General features: G+C 37.1%; 3 protein-coding genes and 1 long non-coding RNA gene across 5 annotated transcripts; all 4 read left to right on the forward strand.

Moving 5' to 3' along the window:
* The first annotated feature begins 1,657 nt into the window (after positions 1-1,657).
* LOC130988184 (uncharacterized) lies at positions 1,658-2,432 on the forward strand. Its single transcript, XR_009090002.1, has 4 exons — positions 1,658-1,683; positions 1,762-1,869; positions 1,946-2,036; positions 2,276-2,432. It is a non-coding gene; the product is annotated as an uncharacterized LOC130988184 (long non-coding RNA).
* Positions 2,433-11,680: 9,248 nt separating this feature from the next.
* LOC130990399 (uncharacterized) lies at positions 11,681-13,363 on the forward strand. The gene has a single exon (XM_057914637.1). The coding sequence runs from the start codon at positions 11,681-11,683 to the stop codon at positions 13,361-13,363; it is 1,683 nt and encodes a 560-aa protein (XP_057770620.1).
* Positions 13,364-16,175: 2,812 nt separating this feature from the next.
* Positions 16,176-18,908, forward strand: LOC130990400 (uncharacterized). Its single transcript, XM_057914638.1, has 10 exons — positions 16,176-16,290; positions 16,357-16,458; positions 16,537-16,716; positions 16,805-17,043; positions 17,122-17,325; positions 17,387-17,479; positions 17,561-17,662; positions 17,754-18,110; positions 18,363-18,599; positions 18,885-18,908. Exons 1-10 carry the CDS (start codon positions 16,176-16,178, stop codon positions 18,906-18,908), a joined length of 1,653 nt encoding a protein of 550 aa, XP_057770621.1.
* A 2,766-nt stretch (positions 18,909-21,674) lies between these two features.
* Positions 21,675-24,909, forward strand: LOC130988186 (heparanase-like protein 3). Of its 2 annotated transcripts, none has more exons than XM_057911968.1 (9): positions 21,675-22,315; positions 22,713-22,749; positions 22,858-23,041; positions 23,117-23,262; positions 23,347-23,577; positions 23,666-23,855; positions 23,960-24,085; positions 24,172-24,271; positions 24,404-24,909. In XM_057911968.1, the coding sequence occupies exons 1-9, from the start codon at positions 22,097-22,099 to the stop codon at positions 24,770-24,772; spliced, it is 1,602 nt and encodes a 533-aa protein (XP_057767951.1). In that variant the 5' UTR covers positions 21,675-22,096; the 3' UTR covers positions 24,773-24,909. The 2 variants fall into 2 exon arrangements, with proteins under 2 accessions (XP_057767951.1, XP_057767952.1); XM_057911969.1 differs by having other exon boundaries at positions 22,204-22,315; positions 22,875-23,041.
* The last annotated feature ends 32 nt before the right edge of the window (positions 24,910-24,941 follow it).

A 24,941-nucleotide genomic window follows, 5' to 3' on the forward strand; every position in this document is an offset into this window, starting at 1 on the left:
TACACGACAGGACAAACATATATAGTTTACCAAATTAATTTGAGCCTAAAATCTAACTTGAATTAAGAAATAACGTAGCAAAAATGCAAGATGTATGTACTAATTAATGCCAAAAAATTATTACTGACAAAAAGTCAATTTTACTTTTAAACTTTCGACCTGTCTGAAACTTACGTCGTATATAAATACTATATTCTACATGTGGTACTACAGATAACTTTTATCCAAAAATGTTTATCAAGAAAGTCAAACAAAATGAAAGTAATTTTATTTTTGGCCCAAATAGATAGCTGATATAAATTTTAAGAAAAGGTTCTAACCATATTGTTATTTACTGGATATCATAGATATTCAAATATATAAACTATATTATGACATGAGAATATAACATTGACATAAAATATACAATATATGAAACTTACAATGTTGATTTTCCTTACTAGAAAAATGCTTCGCATTTTATGTGCTAGCTAAAAAATAATTTATCTGTTTATTGTACTCCCTCCGTCCCATGAAGCATCATGACCTAGTTCTTTTTGGCACGAGAATTAAGAAATTGGTATTTTGTGTGTTAAGTGTGGTAGGTGAAAAAGTGAAAAGGTGAATAAAAGATAAATTTTTTGCCAAAAAAGGAAACAGGTCAAGCTTCGTGAGACGGACCAAAAAGAAAATTGGGTCATGCTTCGTGGGTCGGAGGTATAATATAAGATAACAAACGGTTAAGAAGTATACAAATTATATGAAAGTATTTGAGAAGAAATAATGAACTACAATTCCTGCCACTTTAAGTGGATTTATATAAATCCAATCGAGTAAGAGGTTATTTGAAATTCTGACGTATTTACTTTTATTCAAATTCGGCGACATATATGTAGTAGTATGTTTTTACTTATCCCATTTACTTCGGTATTAAAAAACCTAAACTAAATTATTCAACATAGGTCGAATTTAGATAGAAATGAAATATGTCCATTCGAAGATATATATTTCTTGCTGTAAATAGAAAATAGACATGTGGCTACCACTATCTCAATTACCTCTTCTTCTTCTTTTATTTATTTTTATTTTTATTGTTAATTTATTATACCAGTTGAACTATGTCTAGATGAGTAAATATTGCACAAAAATAACTGCATGTGTGGGCGAGTGCAAGTTATGTTGAACTAGAGCCTATGTTTAGAATATTGGTGTGACAGTTGAAAGCAAGTAACCTAATTTCCTAGGAATTAAGTAGTATCTCTAAATCAATTCTTACATGGACTTTCTTTGGTTGTTGAAAAAGGGCATTTAATTTACCTTATTTTCACTAACCATTATGAGCTTTCGGCATTCACGTGCTAACAAAACCTCATTCTCATAAAAGAGTACATGAAATTGAATTATATCTTAATTTATGGAGGTATGTATCTACTCTGATAGAAATGAAAAATAATTAACCCTCATTAGGTACTGGAATACATTTTAGTTAATAATAATAAAAAAATAGATTAAAGCATATAAAATTAAAATCAAAGACAAAAAGATGCAAGAAAATCGAAAAAATCAAAAGTGATACACTAAGTTTAGTATCACTACAAGAAAAATGCAAAAACACTACACCTAAAAGACAAGTGTTTTAACAAAAAACCGTGGTCATAGACTCTAAAAGCGTGGTTGTAGATAAAATCGTGGTCAGTAATTAAGGTATGTAATTGTATGCAACTTGATTCATAAAAGTGGATATATAAAAAATTAATCTGTATTACTTTCATTCGAATGTAGGTTCCTAAACAACCAGACAACTTTCAATGTGGTTTCTATGTAATGAAATACATGAAGGAAATAGTTGAGTGTGATGGTTCTCAGACGATTGGCTCGTTGCATTCATTGGTATTTGTTTTCAATAAAATTTATTAAGTATTTGGTGGTTGACTATCACATTGTAATACATATTTTTTACTCACAGTTCGATAAACCAAGTTACTCCAAAGAGGACATTGATGACGTGCGTAAAGAATGGGCGGACTGTGTACAAGATCATATACTTGAGTAAAGAGGTAATGAATGGTCTTTATAATTTTGCAATACGTCGTGCATGTGTTGCTACATATATTTCTACATTTCTTATATCAAATTATTATAATTTATGTGTTCTACTTATTATTGATATTAGGTTATATATGATATGGTGTGTTATTGATTCTATGTATTCATTGATTCTATGTGTAGCTATATATTTTTTTGCTACGTGAAGTAATGCATTTTTTCTTTATTTTTGTCCATTTATTTTATGCAGGTATGACGTTGCTAGTTTGGATGCAAAGTGGAAAAATGTCATATACACTTGAAAGTTTTCGTTGACGCTTAGTGAAGAACATTGCTTAGTTGCATATTTTGGTTGGTAGAATTATGTTTAAAATACAATGCAAAAAATTCTAGTCCATTGAACTAATTCCCGTTTCTAGATTATTGTAATGACTCTTGAATATTAAACTTTATTTAAATTTATGTGTTTTGATTTGTGTTTATTATTTATGAAATTAGTTGGATATTAAATAATTAGATAATTATTGAAATAGGCTAGGGGAAAAAAAATGCTAATAGACCACAATTTTAAATCGTGCTAAAAGACCACGGTTTTTAAATTGTATTCTATTTTGCTTGTGTTTCGCTAAACGACCACGGTTTTAAAAGTGTGGTCTGTTAGCGCATGTGATATGCTAAAAGACAACGGTTTTAAAACCGTAGTGTATTAGCGTGTGCGATATATATACGACCACAGTTTGAAAACCGTGGTCTATTAGCGCCCATCTACCACTACACTCTTTTTACCCCTACGACTACGGTTTTTAACACTAGTCTATCAGCATTTTTCTTGTAGTGTATATTGAATATTATCTAATAGCTTGAACGTTTTTTGGAACAAATCATCATGAGTTGAAAGCAAAGTGGTAAGATTTATTTTTTCTTTTGTGCACAATATAATTATTACGTACATTACGTATTGGGGACACTACAACAAAATCTGGATAGGAGGACATTTATTTGAGGACTCTTACATAATGAGCGTTGCATTACTATTATAATAGGACTCTCTCTTTAATTTGTCATGTATAATAAATTTAAAGCATCACATTTAATTGAAATTATTTAAATATTATAACTAAATTACCGAAATCCCCAAAATCATACCTAAAACCCAAAAATCTGTTACTCCTCACTCTTGTTACTCCTCACACTCTCTCACTTCGTCATTTCCATTTTCTCTCACTTCTCTCCTCGATTCATCAATTCACATCCCAAAATCCCTCTCTCGCAAATTCACAAATTCACTTCTCTCACAAATCTATCGCTCGTTGCTGCTGCTCTCTCCCTGGAGTTGCTCTCTCACAAATCATTGTACTTGAATCCAGGTAAATTCAATTCCTTGATTTTTGATAAATAGAAATAGCAAAGCAACTGAAATCGGACGTGGATTGATGCTCTGATTTTGGTAGCAAATTCATGGCTCTGTCACTCTCTTTCCCCAAATTACTCTTGAGTGCGCGGCAATTGGCTATCCTCAAATTCTTAGTGTGAATATATGTACAATGATATTGCGATAGCCTTCAACATGTTAGAAGAGGATGAAACGTCGTGGTGTGTGGTTTTAGAATAGTAAACTTCCAACTAGTATTTCTTCATTTTTATCCAAATCGAAATGCAGTACAACTGCTATAGATGCGAATTTGAGAAATTTTGATTATTATGCAGATGATTAAATGAGATAATTTCTGATTTTTTTTTTATAACCTCTGGTGTGTGGTTTCTAAAACTATTGCACATGAGCATAGATTTCCCCAAATTAGTTACATAATTTACAGATAATTAATGGGGGGTTTCATTTTAGATAGATAATTAAGAAACAAAATATGAGGAATATGAGACTACCTATATATTTCACAAAGGCTGTTAGTTATATGTATTCATTGCACTTTGGTGTAACCTCTTGAGAAATGTTAGAGCCTTTCGGAAATACAGGAGAGAATTTTGGGGGTCTTTGGCATATGTGCACAGTAGCATTTATGTATTCAAATTTCTCATTTTAGTTTTATTAATTCTCTTATCTTAATATTTTAGTTGATCAAAAGTTGATGTAAAGGCATCATTATCTAGCTATCAAGTTCAGCAAAGTAATGGATACATGCATGACCGTTTAAAATGGGCATTATTATTCTTGTTTGGCAACTGTAATCCTTGCTGACTATGATCAATGATAGTGGTAGTGCAGGATAAGAACAATGACAGGTTCACTCCAGTAAAATTCTTATATACTCTGCTCATTGGTAACTGTCATCCTGCGCATAGCTAATATGCTCTGTTTTCACTTTCTTATATACCATAAGATGCCACTCCTAATTAGAGTTGACATTCAGGAGAGCACAGTAGTAAGGGGCTTGCAACTTTGACCCATCTCTGACCTTCAGCCGTCCGGCCGCCGTCCGCTCGTCGACGTCGTCTGCCCGCCGTCCGCGACCGACAGCCCAGGTGCGTGACGTGCGTCTCCCTTACGGCGAGAGTCGCGACAGTCCAGCCGGGTTCCAGCACCAGCCTTCGCGCCAGCCCCTTCCGCCGCGGGTAGCAGCCTTCCAGACCGTCCTTCGCGACAGCCCAGCCGCCGCCGGGTCACCCTCACTCTTCGATGATTTTCCCTCTGCTCTCGCTCTCCACACCTTCATGAAAATTGGGGATCTTGATTGCGCGCAAGGTGTTTGATAAAATGTCTAAGAAGGATATCATATGTTGGAACACCTTAGTCATACGTTGATCGGAAAAGATGACGTCGCCGATGACTGGAGTTCATGCAACCGCCTCCATGGCTGATATCAGAGATCCCTCCTGCCTCGCTATGCCGAAAATATCGGCGAACTTTGACCCGCCTCGCCGTGAAACATCAAGCCCGACTACGGTTTCGCCTAATGCTCGTGGAAAATCCACGATATCTCAGAGCGTCACAGCGGATGTTGCTGCTAAAGAAGTAACTGCTACGATTCAGACTGACAAGCCATCATACGCAAAGGTTTTGGGACCGAGTCCGGTCCGTAAACAAGATGTTCCGGCGCACATGTTCTGTGCGCTTAAGCCGGAGAAACATGGGGAGGAAATTGCTCTCACCATCCCCTCAGCACTTTACAAAAAACAGGTCGAGGAATTTAAACATGCTTTGATCGGGAGAGTGCTTCTTCGCAAGGGAGAGAAACCCAAACCCAACTTGGAACTCAAACAAGATTTGCAGAAGTTATGGAACATTCAAGAGAGTTGGCGTCTGATTGCTATGGGAAAAGGCTTCTTTATTTTGAATTTCTCGATCCCAGAAGACAAAGCTAGAGTTAAACAACATCTGTTATGGGAACTGCCGTCCGGATCGGTTCGAATAAGGGAATGGACAAAAATTTTCGACCCCTATCGTGAGATCTCCTCGCTTTGTCAGGTATAGGTTCGAATATATAATCTTCCTGTCGAATGCCGTCATCTTGAGGTTATTGCTGGGATTGGAAGACATATTGGGCTACCTTTAAAGCTTGATAAAGCTTCGATCCAAGGGGAGTTTGGACACTTTGCTCGAATATTAATTGAGGTCGATTTATCTCTTCAGTTGCCGGATTCGCTGCTAATTAACTGTGACGAGGGCTCCTTTTATGTCGAATTTAGCTACGAAAATTTGCCTCATTATTGTTCTCGATGCAAGATCACAGGACATACGATTTCACGATGCAGAAAGGGGGAAGCAAAGAAGCCGGCTTCGGCTCCTGTTAGTAAACCCCAAGAGAAAGAGAAAGGAAAGGAAGAGAATCGTTGGAGGGAGAAGGAGCAACCGGAAAACTCAACTCATTCGGCAAAAGGGGTGGATGAGTCGCTGACACAACCTTTGGAAGATTTGTATGGGCCAGATCTTTTGGAAAAAGTCTTAGTTCCCATTGATGATGAGTTAAGGAATGAGGAAGAGCAACTTGATATGGAGAATTCTGACTCAGAATCGGACGGTTACACGAGCTCTGCAGTTGATACGGTTTTTGACGAACAAGAATTTGAGAATCAAGCTTTGGAGACTTTGCAAGATATTGCTGTACCAGCCCCTTCGCCCAAGCATGATCAGGTTGTTGAGCATAGCGACGATGTGGCAGCAGATATGATACAGCCGGTTCCTCGCACTCCTACTTCTACTGATACAATGATTGAGAGCTCTCATATGCGGGAGTCCGAAATTGTGCATAAGGGAGCAGACAAAAGAATTAATTTACAAGTTCTGGAGACAACCATGAAAGTGAACAGAATTGCAAGTACTGTGGATAACAAATGCCCGGAGTTGGATCCGCCGCTTAAGAAACGGGGAAGGCCACCAGGACAGAAAAAGAAAGTGTCAACTCGACCAGAGGATAGCATCAAAGAGAGACTCAGAAAAACGGAGCAGCTGGACAACTCTCGGCCATCTTCAGCTGAGCTGCTAATTAACAGACATTTGACAGAAGCGATCGCTTCAGGGCAGAAACCGAGGGATTTTGCCATCATTAAGGAAAAAAATACCAGCATGCAAACTATGAATAATGTTTCTGCAAAGAGTTGGGCTAGTGAAGTGGAACGGGAGGATGCCCGATCCACACATCGTCAATGATTTTAATGAATATCCTTGTTTGGAACGTCCGGGGGCTTACGGACGAGTCTAAACTCATACTCAAAGAGCACTGTCGATCTTTCTCCCCTATGGTGATGGGCATCATTGAGCCTAAAGCTAAGTTTTCTAAAGTTCCTGCTTCTTTTTGGAATTCCCTTAATGTTGTTCCTTGTCATCAAAATGCGAGAGTGAATAAACGTTCTAATATTTGGTGTTTTGTTCATCCGAATGTGATTACTACTGTTGTTTTCTCATCTGAGCAGGTGGTGATTCTGGAGTGCATTCTTAATAACTGTAATTTCAAGGTGGCGATTGTCCATGGGGCGAACTCTCATATTCTGCGCCGAAGACTTTGGATCGATCTGTTGGACCATGTTAATGGTCCCTCTATTTTTATTGGCGACTTCAATGCGGTCAAGGGTGCTCATGAGCGTAGCAGTGACTGTATGCCGAGTGCTACCTCTTGTCAGGAATTCAGGGAGTTTATTGAAACTACTGGTTTTATTGAACCGCCTTCGGTGGGTCTCAAGTTCACTTGGTCTGGTAGACGTTTTATGCCCTCTCATGTTGAATCGACTATTGATCGGGCTCTTATTTCTGAGGAGTTTGTGGATAGGTGGGCTGACGTACATTTGCAGGTCCTTCCTAGGATCTCCTCGGATCATTCGCCCATTATTTTGCGTTGCAGCAGTTCTATTGTTACAGGTCAGAGATTTTTTAAATTCCTGCATATGTGGACGCTTCATGGTGGTTTTCATGATTTGGTTGCGGAGTCTTGGAAGCAGAATATGGACAGCAACTGCCCTATTTTCGCTGTCATGATGAAACTTAAACGTCTTCGTGGTGATCTGAAGATTTGGAATAAAAATGTGTTTCGACAGGTGGACAGCATGATTACGGAAGCTAATGCGGAGTTGTTACATGTTCAGGGTCAGATTGCGTCGCAAGGTTACACTGAGGAGCTTTTTGACGCAGAGGTGGCTATTCAAGCTAAAGTTAATACGGCCCTCGCTAAACAGAATAGTTTGCTCCAGCAGAAAAGTAGAGTGACTTGGTTGCATGATGGTGATAGAAATACTGCCTTCTTCCACAGTATGCTGAATTACAAGAGAAAACCTCATGTGGTTTCTCACCTTAATATTGGGGGTAATGTGGTTTATGATCAGGTCACGATCAGTCAGCACATTGTGCAATACTTTTCCAATCTTTTTGAAGAGGATAATCATGCTGATGTTGACATTGTGGAGATTGAGGCGAATACTGATTCTGTTATTGATGATTATCATAATGCCCTCCTCACAAAAATCCCCGATGAGGCTGAGATCACGGCGACTGTTTTTGGTATGGATGCCTCTAGTTCGCCTGGTCCTGACGGCTTCTCTGGAAAGTTCTTTCATCACTGTTGGGGAATTATCAAGGAGGATATCTTTAGGGCGGTTCGCACCTTTTTTCAGAAATCTTACTTACCGAATGGTCGTAATTCAAGCCGTATGGTTCTGCTCCCCAAGAAAGAGGAAGTCCAATCGGTCACGGATCTTAGACCAATTGTGCTCTCTAACTTCTTCTATAAAATTATTCCCAAGATCCTTGCCACGCGGTTGAGTGTTGTGGCCGCCAGATATGTGACAGCTAATCAGTTTGGCTTCATTAGTGGACGTTCGATTCATGATTGCATTATGCTCGGTTCGGAGGGGGTGAATTGCATGCGGCGCACCGGGGGTGGCATTAATATGGCATGTAAAATTGACATCACTAAAGCTTTTGATACTCTTCGTTGGGATTTTCTTCTCAAAGTGTTGAGAGTGGGAGGCTATGACAGTAAGTTTGTGAGATGGATTGATATCATTCTTCGTTCGGCACGTCTGTCCATTTTATATAACAGCAGCTCTCATGGCTATTTTGCTTGCTCCCGGGGTGTTAGGCAAGGTGATCCTCTGTCGCCTATCTTGTTTGGTATTGCTGAGGATATTCTGAGTTCTCTTTTTCACAATTGTGTTGCTTCCGGTCAGCTTGTTCCCATGAGTATGAGACGTGGGAGTCTTTTTCCGACGCATCTTTTATATGCGGACGACATTCTTCTGTTTTGTAAGGCGACGGTGGATAATGCTGCTACCATCAGGAACATCTTGCATGTTTACGGTTCGATCTCTGGTCAAAATTATAATCCGGCTAAGTCCAATATCTTCTTTTCTGATAAGGTCTCTCACTCTTTGAGACGGGCCATTGGACATCACCTGGATTTTCGGATGGGGGTTCTGCCTTTTCAGTACCTAGGTGTTCCTCTTTTTGTGGGGCGAACTCGAGCTTCTTTTTTTCGTCCGATTCATGATAAGATTGTGAATAAATTTTCCAAATGGCGTGGGAAACATTTATCGATGGCGGGTCGGATATGTCTTGTTAAATCTGTTATTCAGAGTTCTCTAACTCACTCCATGATGATTTACAGGTGGCCTCGCTCTCTGTTAAAGGAGTTAGATGCACATTGTCGCAACTTTATCTGGACTGGGAATGCTCAGAAGAAGCCCAACTGCACGGTGGCTTGGGATAGAATTTGTGCTATCAAAGAGGAAGGTGGGTTGGATGTTAGATCTTTCTCTATGATAAATAGTTGTTTTCTCATGAAACGGGCTTGGAAAGTGATTTGTGGTACGGATTTTGGTTATGACATCATGCGCGACAGGTATCTCACGCCGTTTGGTCAGACTAAAGCGGTTGCTGCCCCTTCTTCAATCTGGATGAGTCTCCGCAGCGAAATTCCTCAATTAATCAGTGATACTTATTGTAGTGTCGGTAATGGCCAGTTGGTTAACTTTTGGACAGATGATTGGTTGGGTTTTCTGATTGCTGATAAATGTGGTGTCCCTCACTTCATGCGAGATTTTCTTACTCAGTCGGTTGCTGAGTACTTTTATGATGGTATCTGGCATTTTACTCAAAGTTTTGTGGATACCTTCCCTGAGATTGTTTGTAAGATCATTCTTGCTCCGGTTGGTGATGATTCTGATATTCGATATTGGAAGTCGTCTCTTCATGGGAATGTTACTTCGGCCTTGGCTTTTTCTCATCACTGTCACAGATTTCCTAAAGTCAAATGGGGACTTGGCTTTGGGAAAAGCATATTCCGATACGTCGTTCTCTGGTTAGTTGGCGGATCCTTCAGGGCAGAATGCCGACTTTTGACAGGCTTATTCAGCATGGTTTGATTATGCCTAATCGTTGCGTTTTTTGTTTGGCTGAAGGGGAGTCCATGGATCATATTTTTTGGCAGTGCTCGAAGGTGCGCCCTCTTTGGCACAAGTTTTTGGATTGGTTTCAGCAGGCTCATATGTTGGATGCTTCGGACATTCACAGTTTCTTTGTTTACGCTTGGAATCAGAAGATGAGTCCTCAGATTGCTTGCTTCTGGAAAGCAGGAATCATTACTTTGATTTGGAGTTTGTGGAGTCAACGGAACAGATGCATTTTTGAGGATGAGAGCTTTGCCCCTATGCGTTTCCTGCAGGTGGTCAAGGTATCTTTTTTGGATATGGAGAATAATTTCACTAAATTAGGTTCAATGCATAATTCTTGTGATGATCTTTTGGTGGTTAAAAATATTGGGGTCAGACCGCGGGCGTATCCTCCGCCGGAGTTTATCAATGTTTATTGGTGGCCTCCCGTCAATAATTGGATTAAGGTTAATACCGACGGCTCGGCACTTGGTGCTCCTGGCAAGATCGGTGCCGGAGGTGTCTTCAGAGATAAGTTCAGTTGGGTCAGGGGTTGCTTTCATGTGAAAGGAGGCATCGGTTTTGCGTTTGAAGCTGAACTTCTTGCTGTGATTACGGCAATTCAGATTGCTCATGCAAGACACTGGCGTCAACTTTGGATTGAGTCTGACTCAACCTATATCGTGCATCTCCTGCATGAGAGATCAACCTCGGTTCCGTGGCGCTTTGCGGCTATTTGGAAAAGGATTCTTTTGCTCCTAAAGGATTTTCAAATTCAAATTTCTCATATCTATCGCGAGGGGAATAAAGTGGCTGATATTTTAGCCGCAGATGACCGACATGAGGGCTGGTGGCCTCATGAGATTGAGGTGATTCATGATGTTGTTAGACTGGATATTTCTTGTCATAGTCATATTCGGATCGCAGGTTAGCTGGAAGTTTATGTTTGGATGGCGATCGTGGGAGTTCTGGAGGGGCTGCATTGATGAGCTGCGCTGCGGCTTTGGTTTCTGGAGTTGCTTTTGGCATGGTCGTTGCTTGTTGGGCAGATCGCGCAATCGGAGATTTCACAGAGTTTTAGTTTCCGGCGACGACCTCACTACGCTCTGATCGTGGTTTAGTGGTAAGCTCACGGCGACAGCATCTTACCGGCTGTGTTGCTTACTTATGTTTGTCTTCTTTGTTCGAGCTAACGGCGACAGAATCTTACCGGCAGTATAGCTTTCCTTTCTGGGCTACTTGGCGACGGCGTCTCACCGACAAGTTGCCTCTGTTTGGTTTGCGAGGTGAGAGCCGGGTTGGTTTGGGGACGATGGTTAGGTCGGAGTTCCGGAAAATTAACCCTTCGCTCTCGCCCCCCTTCTTTTCGTTTTTTTAGACGGGCACTCTTTTTCCTTTCTACGGTCTTTCCCTATGGGTTTTCCGTAGAAAGGTTTTAACGAGGCTCGGCCCTTAGTCTGCTTCTCCTGTGCTCTCAAGGGTTTCTTTGGTTTTTTTCTTTTCCTTTATTAATAAAATCGCAGTTTAATAATATACCATAAGATGCCTACCTGTATCATAATTCATATTTCTACAGACTTGATGGATCCTTGTTATTGCTGCAGACTTATCTTCAATTTCTGCAGACATAACTTATATTTGTATTTTTTTTTTCTTATGCAGAGCAGGGGAAAGATTTAGAAGAGATTTTTTAGTCAATTGCAGGTGCGCCCTATATCTTAACCACTAGCTGTTTTTAGTAATGATAATAACTGTGCAAATTTTATTATAAAATTAAATATGGATGCTTGCTTACATGTCGTAAAATAATTTATTTTATTCCAATTTGAAGGTAATAAGCATGGATAAGACTTGGATGAAATTTCCTAGGAATAGCAAAACGTATTTGGATGGACTGAAAATGTTCCTTGATTTTGCTTTCTCCAAAGAAAACACAAGTGTTAATGGAATGATATTGTGCCCCTGTAAGACATGTAAAAATGGGATTTGCCTACCAAGGGAAGATGTAGAAGTTCATTTAAGGTGTTTAGGATTTATTAGGGGCTACACTCAATGGATAGCTCAAGGTGAAACCTCTAATTTTACAACTCCCAATTCATTTTTTAATGAGCCTAGTGATGGGGACAATATGCAAGAAATGCTTAATGATGCATTTGGAGTACCATACGATGATGTTGAAATAGGAGAGAATGAGGCTGATGAAATTGAAGAACCAAACTCAAAAGCTAAGTCATTTTACAAGTTAGTTGATGATTCCCAGCAAGAACTGTGGCCGGGGTGTAAGAAGTTTTCAAAATTATCATTTCTGGTACGATTGTATCATATCAAGTGTCTAGGGAAAATTTCTAATAAGGCATTCACCATGTTGTTGGAGCTATTGAATGAGGCATTCCCAGAAGGTGTGAAATTACCTAAATCTAACTATGCAGCGAGAAGAGTCATCGAAGAATTAGGCCTAGGTTATAAAAAATATGATGCATGTCCAAATGATTGCACTCTTTTCTGGGGCAAAGATAAAAATAGTATACAATGTGAGACATGTAGCTCCACTAGATGGGTAGTTTCAGATGGAGATCCTACTGGTGAAAAAAGAAAAGTTCCACATAAGGTATTATGGCACTTTCCTCTAAAGGGAAGATTGCAGCGTTTATTCATGTCTTCGAAAACTGCATCTTTCATGAGATGGCATGCTGAAAATCGTACCAAAGATGGCAATATGAGACATCCAGCTGATTCTCCAGCATGGCAGTGCTTTGACTATAGGAATCCAGAATTTGCTAAAGATCCTAGAAATGTTAGATTGGGTTTGGCATCTGACGGTTTTAATCCTTTCAAAAACATGAATGTTTCACATAGTACGTGGCCCGTAATATTGATTCCTTATAATTTACCTCCTTGGATGTGCATGAAGCAGCCTTATTTTATGATGTCGTTGCTTATACCTGGCCCATCTGCCCCAGGAAATAACATAGATATATACCTGCAACCACTAGTGGAAGAATTAAAATATATGTGGGATGTAGGTATTGACACTTATGATGCGTCATGCAAGCAGAATTTCAAAATGCGGGCATCACTACTTTGGACTATTAGTGATTTCCCGGGCTACGCAAACCTGTCAGGTTGGAGTACTAAAGGAAAGCTTGCTTGTCCTGTTTGCAACAAGAATACTGACTCGCTATGGCTTAAAAATTGTGGAAAACATTGCTATATGGGTAATCGTCGGTTTCTAGAGAAGAATCACTATTTTCGAAATGATTTGAAGTCATTTAATGGGAATAAAGAAACTAGAGATCCACCTCGTAGACCGACTGGTTCAAGTATCTTGGCTGATTTAGAGGGTTTTGAAATGAAGTTTGGTAAACTTGTATCAAATAATCCAAATTTACCTTTTAATTGGAAGAAGAAGAGTATTTTATTTGACCTTCCCTATTGGAAAGATAATTTGTTGCCTCACAACCTTGATGTTATGCACATTACAAAGAATGTTTGTGAGAGTATTATAGGGACTAGGGCTGTCTAAATGGTTATCGGGTTTTGGGTATCCAATTAACCGAACCGAAATTCCCGGGTTTGGGTATCCAATAACCGAAAATTTCGGGTAATGGATCGGTTTCGGTTATTGTTTTTTTGGAAATTTCGGTTATCGGTTAACCCGAAAAACCGATCGGGTTAACCGAATAACCGAAAAATTATTTTATTAATTATTTAATATATATATTATCAATATATCATATATAATATATTATATATTTGTAAATTATTATATATATATTATATATAATATATTTGTAAATTATATTTGTAAATTTACATATATATTATATATTTGTAAATTTACATATATATTATATATTTACAAATATATTATATTTGTAAATTTACAAATAATTTACATATATATTATAATATATTTACAAATCTATTATATATTTGTAAATTTACATATATATTATATATTTGTAAATTATTTAATATATATATATAATATATTTGTAAATATATATTATATATTTGTAATTTCTTTTAGAGTAGATAGAGCAAAAATTATTTGAATTTTATTTTTTAAATGGGTATTTCGGATACCCAAATAACCCAATTGGTTAACCGAAGCGGGTATTGGGTAACCGAACTTCTAAAACGATTCGGGAACGGTTATTGAAATTTGACAATTTCGGGTTCGGGTAACCAAAAATTCGGGTACGGGTAACCGAACCCGAACCGATCGACAGCCCTAATAGGGACATTGTTAAACATAGATGGAAAAAGTAAAGATCATTTGAAGTCACGACTTGACCTCCAAGAAATGGGAATCAGACAAGAGCTCCATCCTGTTGAACTTGAAGGTGCTGCAAATAAATTTTATTTGCCTCATGCTTGTTTTGTAATGAACAAGAAGGAGAAGGAGAAATTCTTAAAGACATTAAAAGCAGTGAAAGTTCCAGATGGTTATGCATCTAATATTTCAAGGAGTGTGCAGATAAAGCCTCCTAAACTTTCTGGTCTTAAAAGTCATGATTATCATATATTGATGCAACAACTTTTACCTCTATCCTTAAGAAAATTACTTCCCAAGTCAGTGCGTGTTCCTTTGATCAACTTGAGCAGATACTATAGAGAATTGTGCTCTAAAGTTTTGAAACCTCAAGATTTGTGTCTCATGGAGAAAGATATTAGTTTAATTTTATGTCAACTGGAGCAGTTTTATCCACCATCTTTTTTCGACATTATGGTGCATCTTAGTGTACATTTGGCTAGTGAAGCAAGAATAGCTGGCCCTGTTCATTATCGTTGGATGTTTCCTATCGAAAGGTACCAAATTTGCAACTTCATGAATTTATTTTTCAGTTTCAATCAATTTTATAAGAGATTCATCTTCAGATTCTACATTTTAGGTATCTGTGTACATTGAAGTCATATGTACGAAATAGGAGTCGACCTGAAGGATCCATTGCTGAAGGATACATTGCAGAAGAGAGTTTGGCTTTCTGTTCGTTATATTTTGGTGAGGGGGTTGAAACAAGATTTAATCGTATGAACAGAAATGATGATGGTGTTCGTCCAGAAACATCGGTATTAGATGTGTTTTCAAACCGAGGTCGTTGTTTAGGGAAAGGGGATGCAACATTATTAGATGATGACACTCTACAGAAAGCTCATCAATATGTACTTTTCAACTGTCATCCAATAAAGCAATTCATTGAGTAAGTTATAATCCACTTTCAGCCTTTTATTTTCTGTAATAGATGTAATATTATTGTTTAATGATTATTAACCATGCATATTCAGCGAACACTTTGAGATTGTGAAGAAAAAGCATCCTCGTTCGAGAAAACATGAAATTGAACGAATCCATGTTAGACAATTTGCATCCTGGTTTGCTGAACGAGTAAGTAATAAACAATTTGACTGACTTTTTTTTATTATGAGTACAGGGTATTGATAATATTGTTTGGCTTGATTTAATAGGTTCAGTCCTTGAATGATGGAGATCCATTTTCATGTGATTTGAAATTATTGGCAAATGGTCCAAATCCTATTGGAAATCAATACAAGAAAATTTTGGTGAATGGTTTCAGATTTCATACAAAAGAAGTGGAATCAAAGAGAAAAACACAAAATAGTGGAGTGGTGGTTAATGCAGCAACATCTAGTTTTTCAAGTACCAAGGATCAAAATCCTATTATGGGAGATGTTGCATATTATGGACTGTTGAAGAATATTATTGAATTAGATTACAATTGCGATAGGAAAGTTGTTTTATTGGATTGTGATTGGGTTTCTCAAGGAAAGATGATAAAACAAGATGATGATGGATTCACGATGGTTAACTTTTCTAATTTGAAGCCTCACAATGAGCCGTTCATCTTGGCATCTCAAGCAAAACAAGCATTCTATGTCGCAGACGAGGATGAAAAAGGATGGCATGTTGCTATACAATCAAAGCCCAGGGATGTCTATGATATGGATTTAATAGATGAATTCTATGTCCACTTGCAGAGTGATGTTTGTAATGTCTTAGATGCAGATCAACAGAATGAAGATTTGAATTGGGCTCGTGAAGGCACTACGGGATATGTTGTTGAGGCTTGATTGAGATTTGGTCTTAGTTTAGAACGAGACTTTAGCATTAGACTTAGTGTTGAAATTACAAGTGTGTGTATATCAGTTTCATATGGAAACATGTCTTATTGTTCTCCAATTTCTATAATACGTTGTGTGTCATTGTTAAATATCAGTTGTCAATTGAGTGTGTGTCCTAATCTGTTCCTTCAGTTTTTTTTTATTATTAAAAGTACATTATATATCACGACTCTAATTTTCTTGTAGTGATGATGGCTCTGAGGACTCGGAGATCAAAACTGTGCAGAAAGTCGAATTATGAATTACAAGATGAGGAGATCGAGATTTATGAGCAACAAATCAAACAAGCAGCTATTGATCAGCAAGGTAAACTTTCTGTGGATAATAATTTTCTGATTATTGCTGATAATATTTTTTTTCCTTAAATATCAGTTGCCAATAAAATAAAGGAGCATGGACAGCAGGATAGTGTTATGAAATCACAACCAAAAATTAGTCAAGTAGCTCGGGGACAACAGGCTATTGGGGGTCAAGGTACATATACTTTATATCAAGATACTACATAGTTCTTGCACAATTCTAATGTAGCTGAAAATAATATTTTATTTGTAGATATGACTTTGAGGACTCGAAAATCAATTGCACAAAGAAAGTTGAACCATAGATTACAAGATGAGGATGTATCTCATAGATTACAAGATGAGGAAGAGATACAGGAATACGAACAGCAAAGTACCAATCAAACAGAAGAGAATGAGCAACAATTGCAGCCAGAATTTAGTGAGGGACAAGGTAATCAAGTCTTAGAAAGAAATTTTACTTACATTTATGGAATGTGTTTGAAACTTAGAAAGAAATTGTGCTTACATGTGATTGGTAGGTTCATCAAAGAAAAGTCGGGGTCCAACTTACTTACCTAATCTTTGGGCAAGAAACTCAAATGAAGGGCGCATACTTGTGAATTTCAACAAGAGAGGTCAGCCTATTGGCCCCAATAAAAAGATTTTTACGGGGTTTTTGGGTACATTGGCAAGAAATAGCAGGTTTACTCCTCTTGACATTGAAGACTGGCGAAAAATGCCAAAAATAAGAAAGGATGAATTACTAAGGATGGTGAAGGTACTGAATTTTGCTACATTTTCTTTTTCAGTTAACATAATTATTTTAGATATTTAAATGCCTAATTTATTCTAATAGGAGAGATTCGAAGTTCCCAAAGATGCAGACCATTGGATTTTGTTGTCTATAGGCAAAAAGAGGAGACATTGGAAATCTAGAGTCAAAGGTGGGTCTTTTGTTCCTACATTAGCGATCGAGAATCAGGCCCACAATAGACCTATTCGGGTACATGAAGATCAGTGGAAGAATTTGTTATCATATTGGGCAAAAGAAGATGTACAGGTATATAAATTTTGACGCATTAGTTTATTCACATATTATTCAACTAACTTCTAGTTTTCAGGAAATAAGTGATAAAAATAGAGATCATAGAAAGTGTTCTTCTATGCAACAAACTACTGGAAAGATAAGTTTTGCCGAAGTTGAGGAAGAGTTGGTATGATTTTATTTCTTTATTGTTGAGCTATTTTACATTACCAACAAATGAACGTATTAGCATGTTAATTTCTTTTTGCAGAAAGAAAAATTGGGTCGATCCCCATCACGTGTCGAGATGTTTGAAGCTTGTTACACTGATCTCAGTGGTAACCCATCATCCGATGAAGTTGGAGTTGCACTGGTAAGATTAAATTTTAAAGATAGTCATAAAAAGTCAAGTTTTATATGTTAAAACTTACAAGTTAAATGTTTTTTATAAACTGACATGACAGGGAGAAATGAAAGAAATTCAATCTAAATTTTCAACTGATTTCCAAGATTCAGTTGGACCAAGTGACACATTTTCTAGAGTTATGGGCAAAGAACCCCGTGGTAGAGTACGAATGATTGGTTTAGGTGTTAACCCTTCTGACATATCAGGTGGTGTTCCTAGTCGTAGTGAGTGTTATCGAATGTTTTTGGAAAATCAAGAAGCGCTGGTAAGAATGGAAGAAAAAGTAAACGCAGCGACAACTCTGATTGCAAGTTTAACAAAAAAAATGCAGCAGAATACTAGTTTTTCTACAGGACAGCAACCTACATCTCCGAGTCAGTCGTCCAACTCAGTAAATATAGGACACTCTTTTCAGGTATATTCTTTTTATTTTGAGCCTGATTAATTTAGTCATCAATAATCAGTTGTTATATTATGGGAGAGAGTTGTGTGCCTGCTTTTATCATTATTTGCTCTCCTACCTCTGTCTTTGCTTTTACTGATTTTGTTTCCTCCTAAAACTGAGTTTCAGCCCAATATATTGTAGTGTTGGTTGTTGTAAAAGTCATGTAGCTATTGAGATAAAATAAACGTTCTATTAGTGGCTAATTTAGGACATGCATTTCAGGTTGGGGATGAGGTGCTTTTGAAAAGCTTATTCAATTCTAGAAAAGCTGTGGCAAAAGGTCGTATTCGTAGTGTTGATCCAAATCAAGAAGTTGGAGGAAAACGACTTGGACTACAATGGTGTGAAGTTCAAGTTTCAGTTCCAATAGAATGGGATGAAGAACTAATTAGGCCGTATTCAAATTTGTCTACAATTGGAGACGCAATCGGAACATGCGTTGCATGGCCTCACCACTTGGTAATCATCTTTATTTGTCTATGTTGTTGATTATGTTGGTATGCTTGTTCTATTTTAAAATATAATTGATAGCATTGCCAAGAAAATGCACCTGTATTTTTTGTTGCAGCAGATAGCAGTTAACATATTTCAACACCACAAAATTGACATTTAATATTCCAGTTTATACACCTCATCATCGACAGTCGATTGCATAACCATATCTCTGTCTCCTTCATCACAACCATACAGTACTTCTCCCAATTTGTCTACAATTCTAATGATTTTTTCTCTTGCAAATTTTAGGTGAAAGCCGATGATTTGGATTGATGAGATGCTGAAATAGCTTTAAAAGTGAAGCCTAGCTAGAGGTCTCATTCTAAAAGAAAGTGAACTGATGAGCAGAAACTCATTCTAAAACAATTGATATCAATATAGACAATATGTAATAAGCTTTTTACTCATGATTGAGTAGCTATTCATTCAACAGAATATTCATTAGTGATGTTTGAAATTTTAGATTTGACATAAAGCATTTTATATTGGGATTGATCTCATATTTTAAAAGCATTAGTTATAACATTATTTCCATATTATAATTGTATTTTAAAAGCCTCCTAGCATCCTAAAATAAGGGACTGCAATCATCCCAGAATAGGACAGAAAAAAAAAAGTCCTATTATGTATTTTGTGGTAAACCTTTAATAGGACTCTCCTGAGTGTCCTAAACTAAGTGTCCCAGAATAGGACATGCGCATGCGTCCTATTACACATATTGTGACTAGCGCAGATAGGACTCATTTCGGGAGAGTCCTATACGAGGGAAAGTCCTATTATATTGCATAATAGGACACTTATGAGAGTCCTATAAAGAGATTTTTGTTGTAGTGGGAGTGTGTGTGTGTATATATATATATATATATATATATATATATATGATATTCTTGTAACAACGAAACACATAATTATTCGTTCTTAATTTATCTTGAATATAATATTTTAAGTTGAATATTTAAAGTTATCTTCGATCGTCTGCAGCTCTATTAATTTGCACATGAAATATTTAAAAGGAATTAATCAAAATGATATAAGAGGGAATATCGAGGGAATGAAGGAAAGCATAAAATAATCAAGAAATAAATTTAATTGGACTTTGGATCGATTTTGATACCTTGTTTAAATGCAGAAGTCTAGTCGTAACAAATTTCTCAACTATGATGTTACATGCATGACAAAAATCATGTCGTAAAATCAATGAAGTTTGAGTTTTAGTTATAGAGATGGACCATTATCAAGATTCATATATATATAGTAGTTGTTGGTTGTTCTTATCATAGCTGATAACAACTTTACGATTTTGCAAATTAGTTAATGATGTTAACGTTACAGTTTTCACATTACTTTCAACTTACAAATGATTTATACAAATTCATGGAAATGGTAATATGTGAGAGGATATGCTGTCTTCTTCACTATACATAATTTGTTACATGTCTATTTATATACTATTTTATATCCTTAATTAATATATCAATATATATATCATCTATAGTAGTATAATTATAATATCAAGATCGTATATAACCATTTGTACGCACGTACGATACGTGTTAATTGAACAAAATTTTACTTATTTGCAATTGCTGAGCTTGCTATTAATTTTTTATAGTGCATGCTATATATAGTCAGGACTATTTCTTTTTTAGAACTTAATTATGTATATATAGTTGCTAACTTTGTTTCAGCAATATTTTTGTTCGGGTTAAAGCTTCTATATACGTCATAAATATGCATGATTGAATATGGATATATACAATAAGAAATATATAATGGAAAGTAAAAAGTATCAAGTGTCATTATTGGGCTAGAAATTAAAGCTAATGATCTGACATATAATCTCACATGATTAGATCTCAAGTATGTTCATGTGAAAGATTCTCTATAAATGAGTTAGGTCTGTTAAAAACCTAACCTATGTTTGTTTTCAGATTGAAATAATTAAATTATATACTTATTTACAATTATTTGATTAAGAATCAATCTTTCAGCTGTATTTACCTCCCAGACTAAGATTTGTGTACTTTCTCCCCTATAGCTTATAATCAGCATTTTTTTATATATAAAATCGTCAAATTAAAGGTATTTTATGCGATCTGTTGTTTAAAGTTATTAAATTGTCGGAATAGAAAGTCTTTTCGAAATATAGAAAGTCTCTTATTAAGATTTTTTTATTTTGATGTTGCGTCTTAATTCTGTGATTCGAAAAAGAAAAAGAATCATAAGAAAACTAGAGCAATTGTCAAGCGTTATTAATTTTTCCGCTTTATTATATTTCTATGAGAATAGAGTATAAAATAATTTTGTTTAATTAGATAATTTACTGTGAAATCAATTATACTAAACAACGAAAAAGAAATTAACTCTAGCTTAACTTTTTTAGGGAACCTAGCTTATTTAATTAGAGTATCATACAAATATAAATTAATGCAACAAATTTTGGTATACGAACCTTCTCTATTTTTAATTTTTTGATAAATTATACTCCCTCCGTCCCGGTCAAAGTGGTGCACTTCTTTTGGACACGGGATTTAAGGAGAATAAGATTGTAGTGTAAATGTGTGTGGGGTCACATTGTTTGTAGTGTAAAATTATTACCAAAAAAGGAAATGCACCGTTTTTGGTGAGAGAGCCCAAAAAGAAATACTCACCATTTTCGGTGGGACGGGGGAGTAATAAGTTAAAATAAAGAAATTTAAATATCGCATGATGAACTCGAACACAGGACCTAAATCCTTAATTACCTTTAATTTCACGAGGGGCATTTTGGTCTATCAATGTACCTTTTATTCGTTTGAACCTTGAGGCGGTTTCCTTAAATAATTATCAAGTGATGAATATATTTAATTAAGAGTAACGCAAACTTAATAGTTTAATCCAAAAAGTGCAATTAACTCGACAAATAAAGTATTCTTAATAAAGCTCTAATCTTGGCGTTTAAAAATAAAGCTCTAATCTTTATTTATTCGGCTATTTTTTTTGACATTTCACAAATTCCTATATCTCTAAACACATACCTTTCCCCCTGTCTTCTGCAAATCTTTGACACTTTTGTGAAGCAAAGCACATTTTTGAACTGGCCCACTGCAACCAACTTTGATAATACACACACAATACACACACATTTTTAAGAGTTGTTTCCCACACCATAAAGGAAAGCATCACGAAAGTCTTGAATTTACTTGCACTTATTAGCTCAAATAAAGCTGCTCTTAACTCCATAAATGTCTCATAATCTTTGTCAATCTTCATTTGCAGTAGTTTAGTACTGTAGGGCCCTTATTCTCTGCTCAATGTTATGCATATATATATATCTTTCACGGACAAGGTGTTTTCTTGCGCATTTCAAAAAGTTGTAAATTTGTGATCTTTATTTTTTGTATTTTTATTTTTTTATAGTTTTAAATGAGGATTGGAAGGTGTTAAGATATCTTTCTTGAATCTTAGTGGGCTTGTGAAAGATGGGTTCTTTGGTTTTACAAATGGGGTGGTGGGTGTTGGTGGTGTGTGTGAGCTATGTGCAGGCTATTGTGAGCATTGAAGGCAGTGTTTTTATTGATGGGAAGATGCCCATTGCAAATACAGATGATGATTTCATTTGTGCAACTTTGGATTGGTGGCCACCTGAGAAGTGTGATTATGGGACTTGTAGCTGGGGCCATGCTTCTCTGCTCAACTTGGTCTCTCTCTCTCTCTCTCATGTTTGTTTACTGCTTTTGTGTGAACGTGCTTGTGCATTTGTTGTGTTGATGTTTGGAGTTGAGATTTAGTGTTTGGAAGAAATCTAGTTCTGTTGCTGAAGTTCAGAATGATGACATTCAAGTGTTCTATGTCATAATTATAGTTGAATCAAGAAAATGGTATCAAATTTAATAACCAGGCATAGTTTGTTAGGTTGAATTTCATGGTGTTATATGTCTTATTTCATATTCACAACTCAAGCCCGTGTTTCATATTGTTTCTGTTATATTTATTGGAAGAAATTTTCTGGCACCAATTTCAAATGCTAATGCTGCTGTGTATTTACTATGAAGAAAGCATCCCTTGTGAAATTATGTTTGATGTTGTTATGTGCAGGATCTCAAGAATACAGTCTTCCTAAATGCTGTTAAAGGTATTAGATCCTTCAAAATGTATTCTCCATCAAAAAAGCTCTTAATTTTTCATGTTTGATGAAAATGATGCATCAAAACTTGCCCTTTTTTGCCCCATAATCATGTAGCATTTTCACCATTGAAGATCAGATTGGGTGGCACCTTGCAAGACAAAGTCATCTACGAGACAGAAGACGAATCACAGCCCTGCATTCCGTTCGCCAAGAACTCTTCCATCATGTTCGGTTTCACCAATGGCTGCCTGCCATTGTCTAGATGGGATGAGCTGAATTCCTTCTTCAATGAATCAGGGTAACAACCTCTTATAAAATAAATTGAACTAAAATTCAAACTTACCAACACATTTCATGAGTTTGTTTGATTCAGGGCTCTTGTTGTTTTCGGATTGAATGCTCTACGTGGAAAGTCTATACAATCTGGTACTGCAGTAGGCCCGTGGGATTACACGAATGCTGCATCTCTCATTCGTTATACTGTGAAAAAGGGCTACAAGATTTATGGTTGGGAACTTGGTAAGAGTAGATTGTGATCATGTGAATTTGATAGTAAAACTTTTATATAATGGAATACTTCATATCATGCTTCCTTCCCATCAGGAAATGAACTGAGTGGAAGAGGAATCGGGGTTGGAATTTCTGCGGATCAGTATGCATCTGACACAGTCGCTCTACATGACTTAGTCGAGGAAATATACAAGGAGGTCGATATCAGACCACAGATCATCGCGCCTGGAGGGTTCTTTGATGCTGGCTGGTTCCAGCAGTTTCTAGCTAAAACAGTAGGATCAGTGGATGTGATCACACACCACATATATAATCTTGGCCCTGGTACTTTACAAAGCCCAAGTAATTCAAGAAGATAATCAATCTATATTTTTGGACATATTTCACATTTATGATTTTTTGCTTTTTGTAGGAAGTGATGAGCACCTTGTAGATAGGATTCTGAATCCATCTGTTCTCGAGAGTGGAGGCGACGTGTTCAGGAACCTCCACAACGTGGTCAGGACTTCGCCAAACTCAGCTGCCGCCTGGGTTGGTGAGGCCGGAGGGGCTTATAACAGCGGCCACGATGGAGTCACAAATGCTTTCGTGTTCAGCTTCTGGTAATTGCCAATTACAGCATATACAGAAAAAGCTAATCTCACTGGGCTTGGATGTTTGTAGTTGAACTTAACAAAGATTGGTTTCATTTTTGATGTATGAATAGGTACTTGGATCAACTAGGTCGATCTTCCACTTACGACACGAAAACATACTGCAGGCAGACGTTGATTGGGGGTAACTATGGCTTGCTCAACACCACCACATTCATCCCAAATCCAGACTACTATAGGTCAACTGCATTTCTTTTTCATCGAATGTCACTGTTTCCTATCGCGTTTTCTCTCACTGATCGGCTGTCAGTTGGCCATGGTGCAGCGCTCTCCTTTGGCACCGGTTGATGGGTAGGCAAGTCCTGTCAACCACCTTCAACGGGACCAAGACAATCCGAGCATACGCACATTGTGCAAAGCACTCTGTAAGTAACAGAGCAAGGGGGAGCTGGGGTGGGCTCGAGCACCCCCCTCCCCAAAGCTAGTTTTTTTTAGTGTTTTTTAACCTTATAGTTAGTTTATTTGTGGCTCGGCCTTCTGAGACCTACTCTTTGCAGCAAGGGATCACACTGCTACTAATAAACATCGATGGGAACACGACCGTGAGGGCGAAAGTCGACTTCAACGGGACGTTGAACCACCACCACCACCACAAGCACAGGCATCATAGATCAAGAGGGAATCTGCTGCGTCACCGGAAACAAATGTCTGAAGCTGTGAGAGAAGAGTACCATCTGACTCCAATGGGTGGCAACATACGGAGCCGTACGGTTATGCTGAACGGGAAGGCGCTGAGCGTCGACTCGTCGGGGACCATACCTTCCCTGCAGCCTGTTAGGGTGAATTCATCGGAGCTGATAACAGTGGCCCCTTACTCCATTGTGTTTGTTGGCATGCCTAATGTTTCTATCCCTGCATGCATGTAGATACACTGGACCTAGGAGTTTATTTAGTTGATTGATTGAACAATTACTTTGTTTCTAATTCTTTTCCATTTGTTCAACTGAAACATTGGAAATATTCCTGCTTAATTTCACTATAGTGGATTCGATAATTATGACTATTTTTTGTGGACGGATGAAGTAATATGATATT

Source organism: Salvia miltiorrhiza, chromosome 6 (genome assembly GCF_028751815.1).
Source record: "Salvia miltiorrhiza cultivar Shanhuang (shh) chromosome 6, IMPLAD_Smil_shh, whole genome shotgun sequence".
Classification (NCBI taxonomy): Eukaryota; Viridiplantae; Streptophyta; class Magnoliopsida; order Lamiales; family Lamiaceae; genus Salvia; species Salvia miltiorrhiza.

Bases quoted from the DNA above. Each gene is read 5' to 3' on its own strand.
- LOC130990400 (XM_057914638.1), top strand. From the start codon at position 16,176: ATGGCTCTGAGGACTCGGAGATCAAAACTGTGCAGAAAGTCGAATTAT. The intron at 17,663-17,753 runs GTAAGATTAAAT...CTGACATGACAG, and splicing joins ATGAAGTTGGAGTTGCACTG to GGAGAAATGAAAGAAATTCA. The intron at 18,600-18,884 runs GTAATCATCTTT...TGCAAATTTTAG, and splicing joins TTGCATGGCCTCACCACTTG to GTGAAAGCCGATGATTTGGA.
- LOC130990399 (XM_057914637.1), top strand. From the start codon at position 11,681: ATGGATAAGACTTGGATGAAATTTCCTAGGAATAGCAAAACGTATTTG.
- LOC130988186 (XM_057911968.1), top strand. From the start codon at position 22,097: ATGGGTTCTTTGGTTTTACAAATGGGGTGGTGGGTGTTGGTGGTGTGT. The intron at 23,856-23,959 runs GTAATTGCCAAT...ATGTATGAATAG, and splicing joins GCTTTCGTGTTCAGCTTCTG to GTACTTGGATCAACTAGGTC. The intron at 24,086-24,171 runs GTCAACTGCATT...GCCATGGTGCAG, and splicing joins CCAAATCCAGACTACTATAG to CGCTCTCCTTTGGCACCGGT.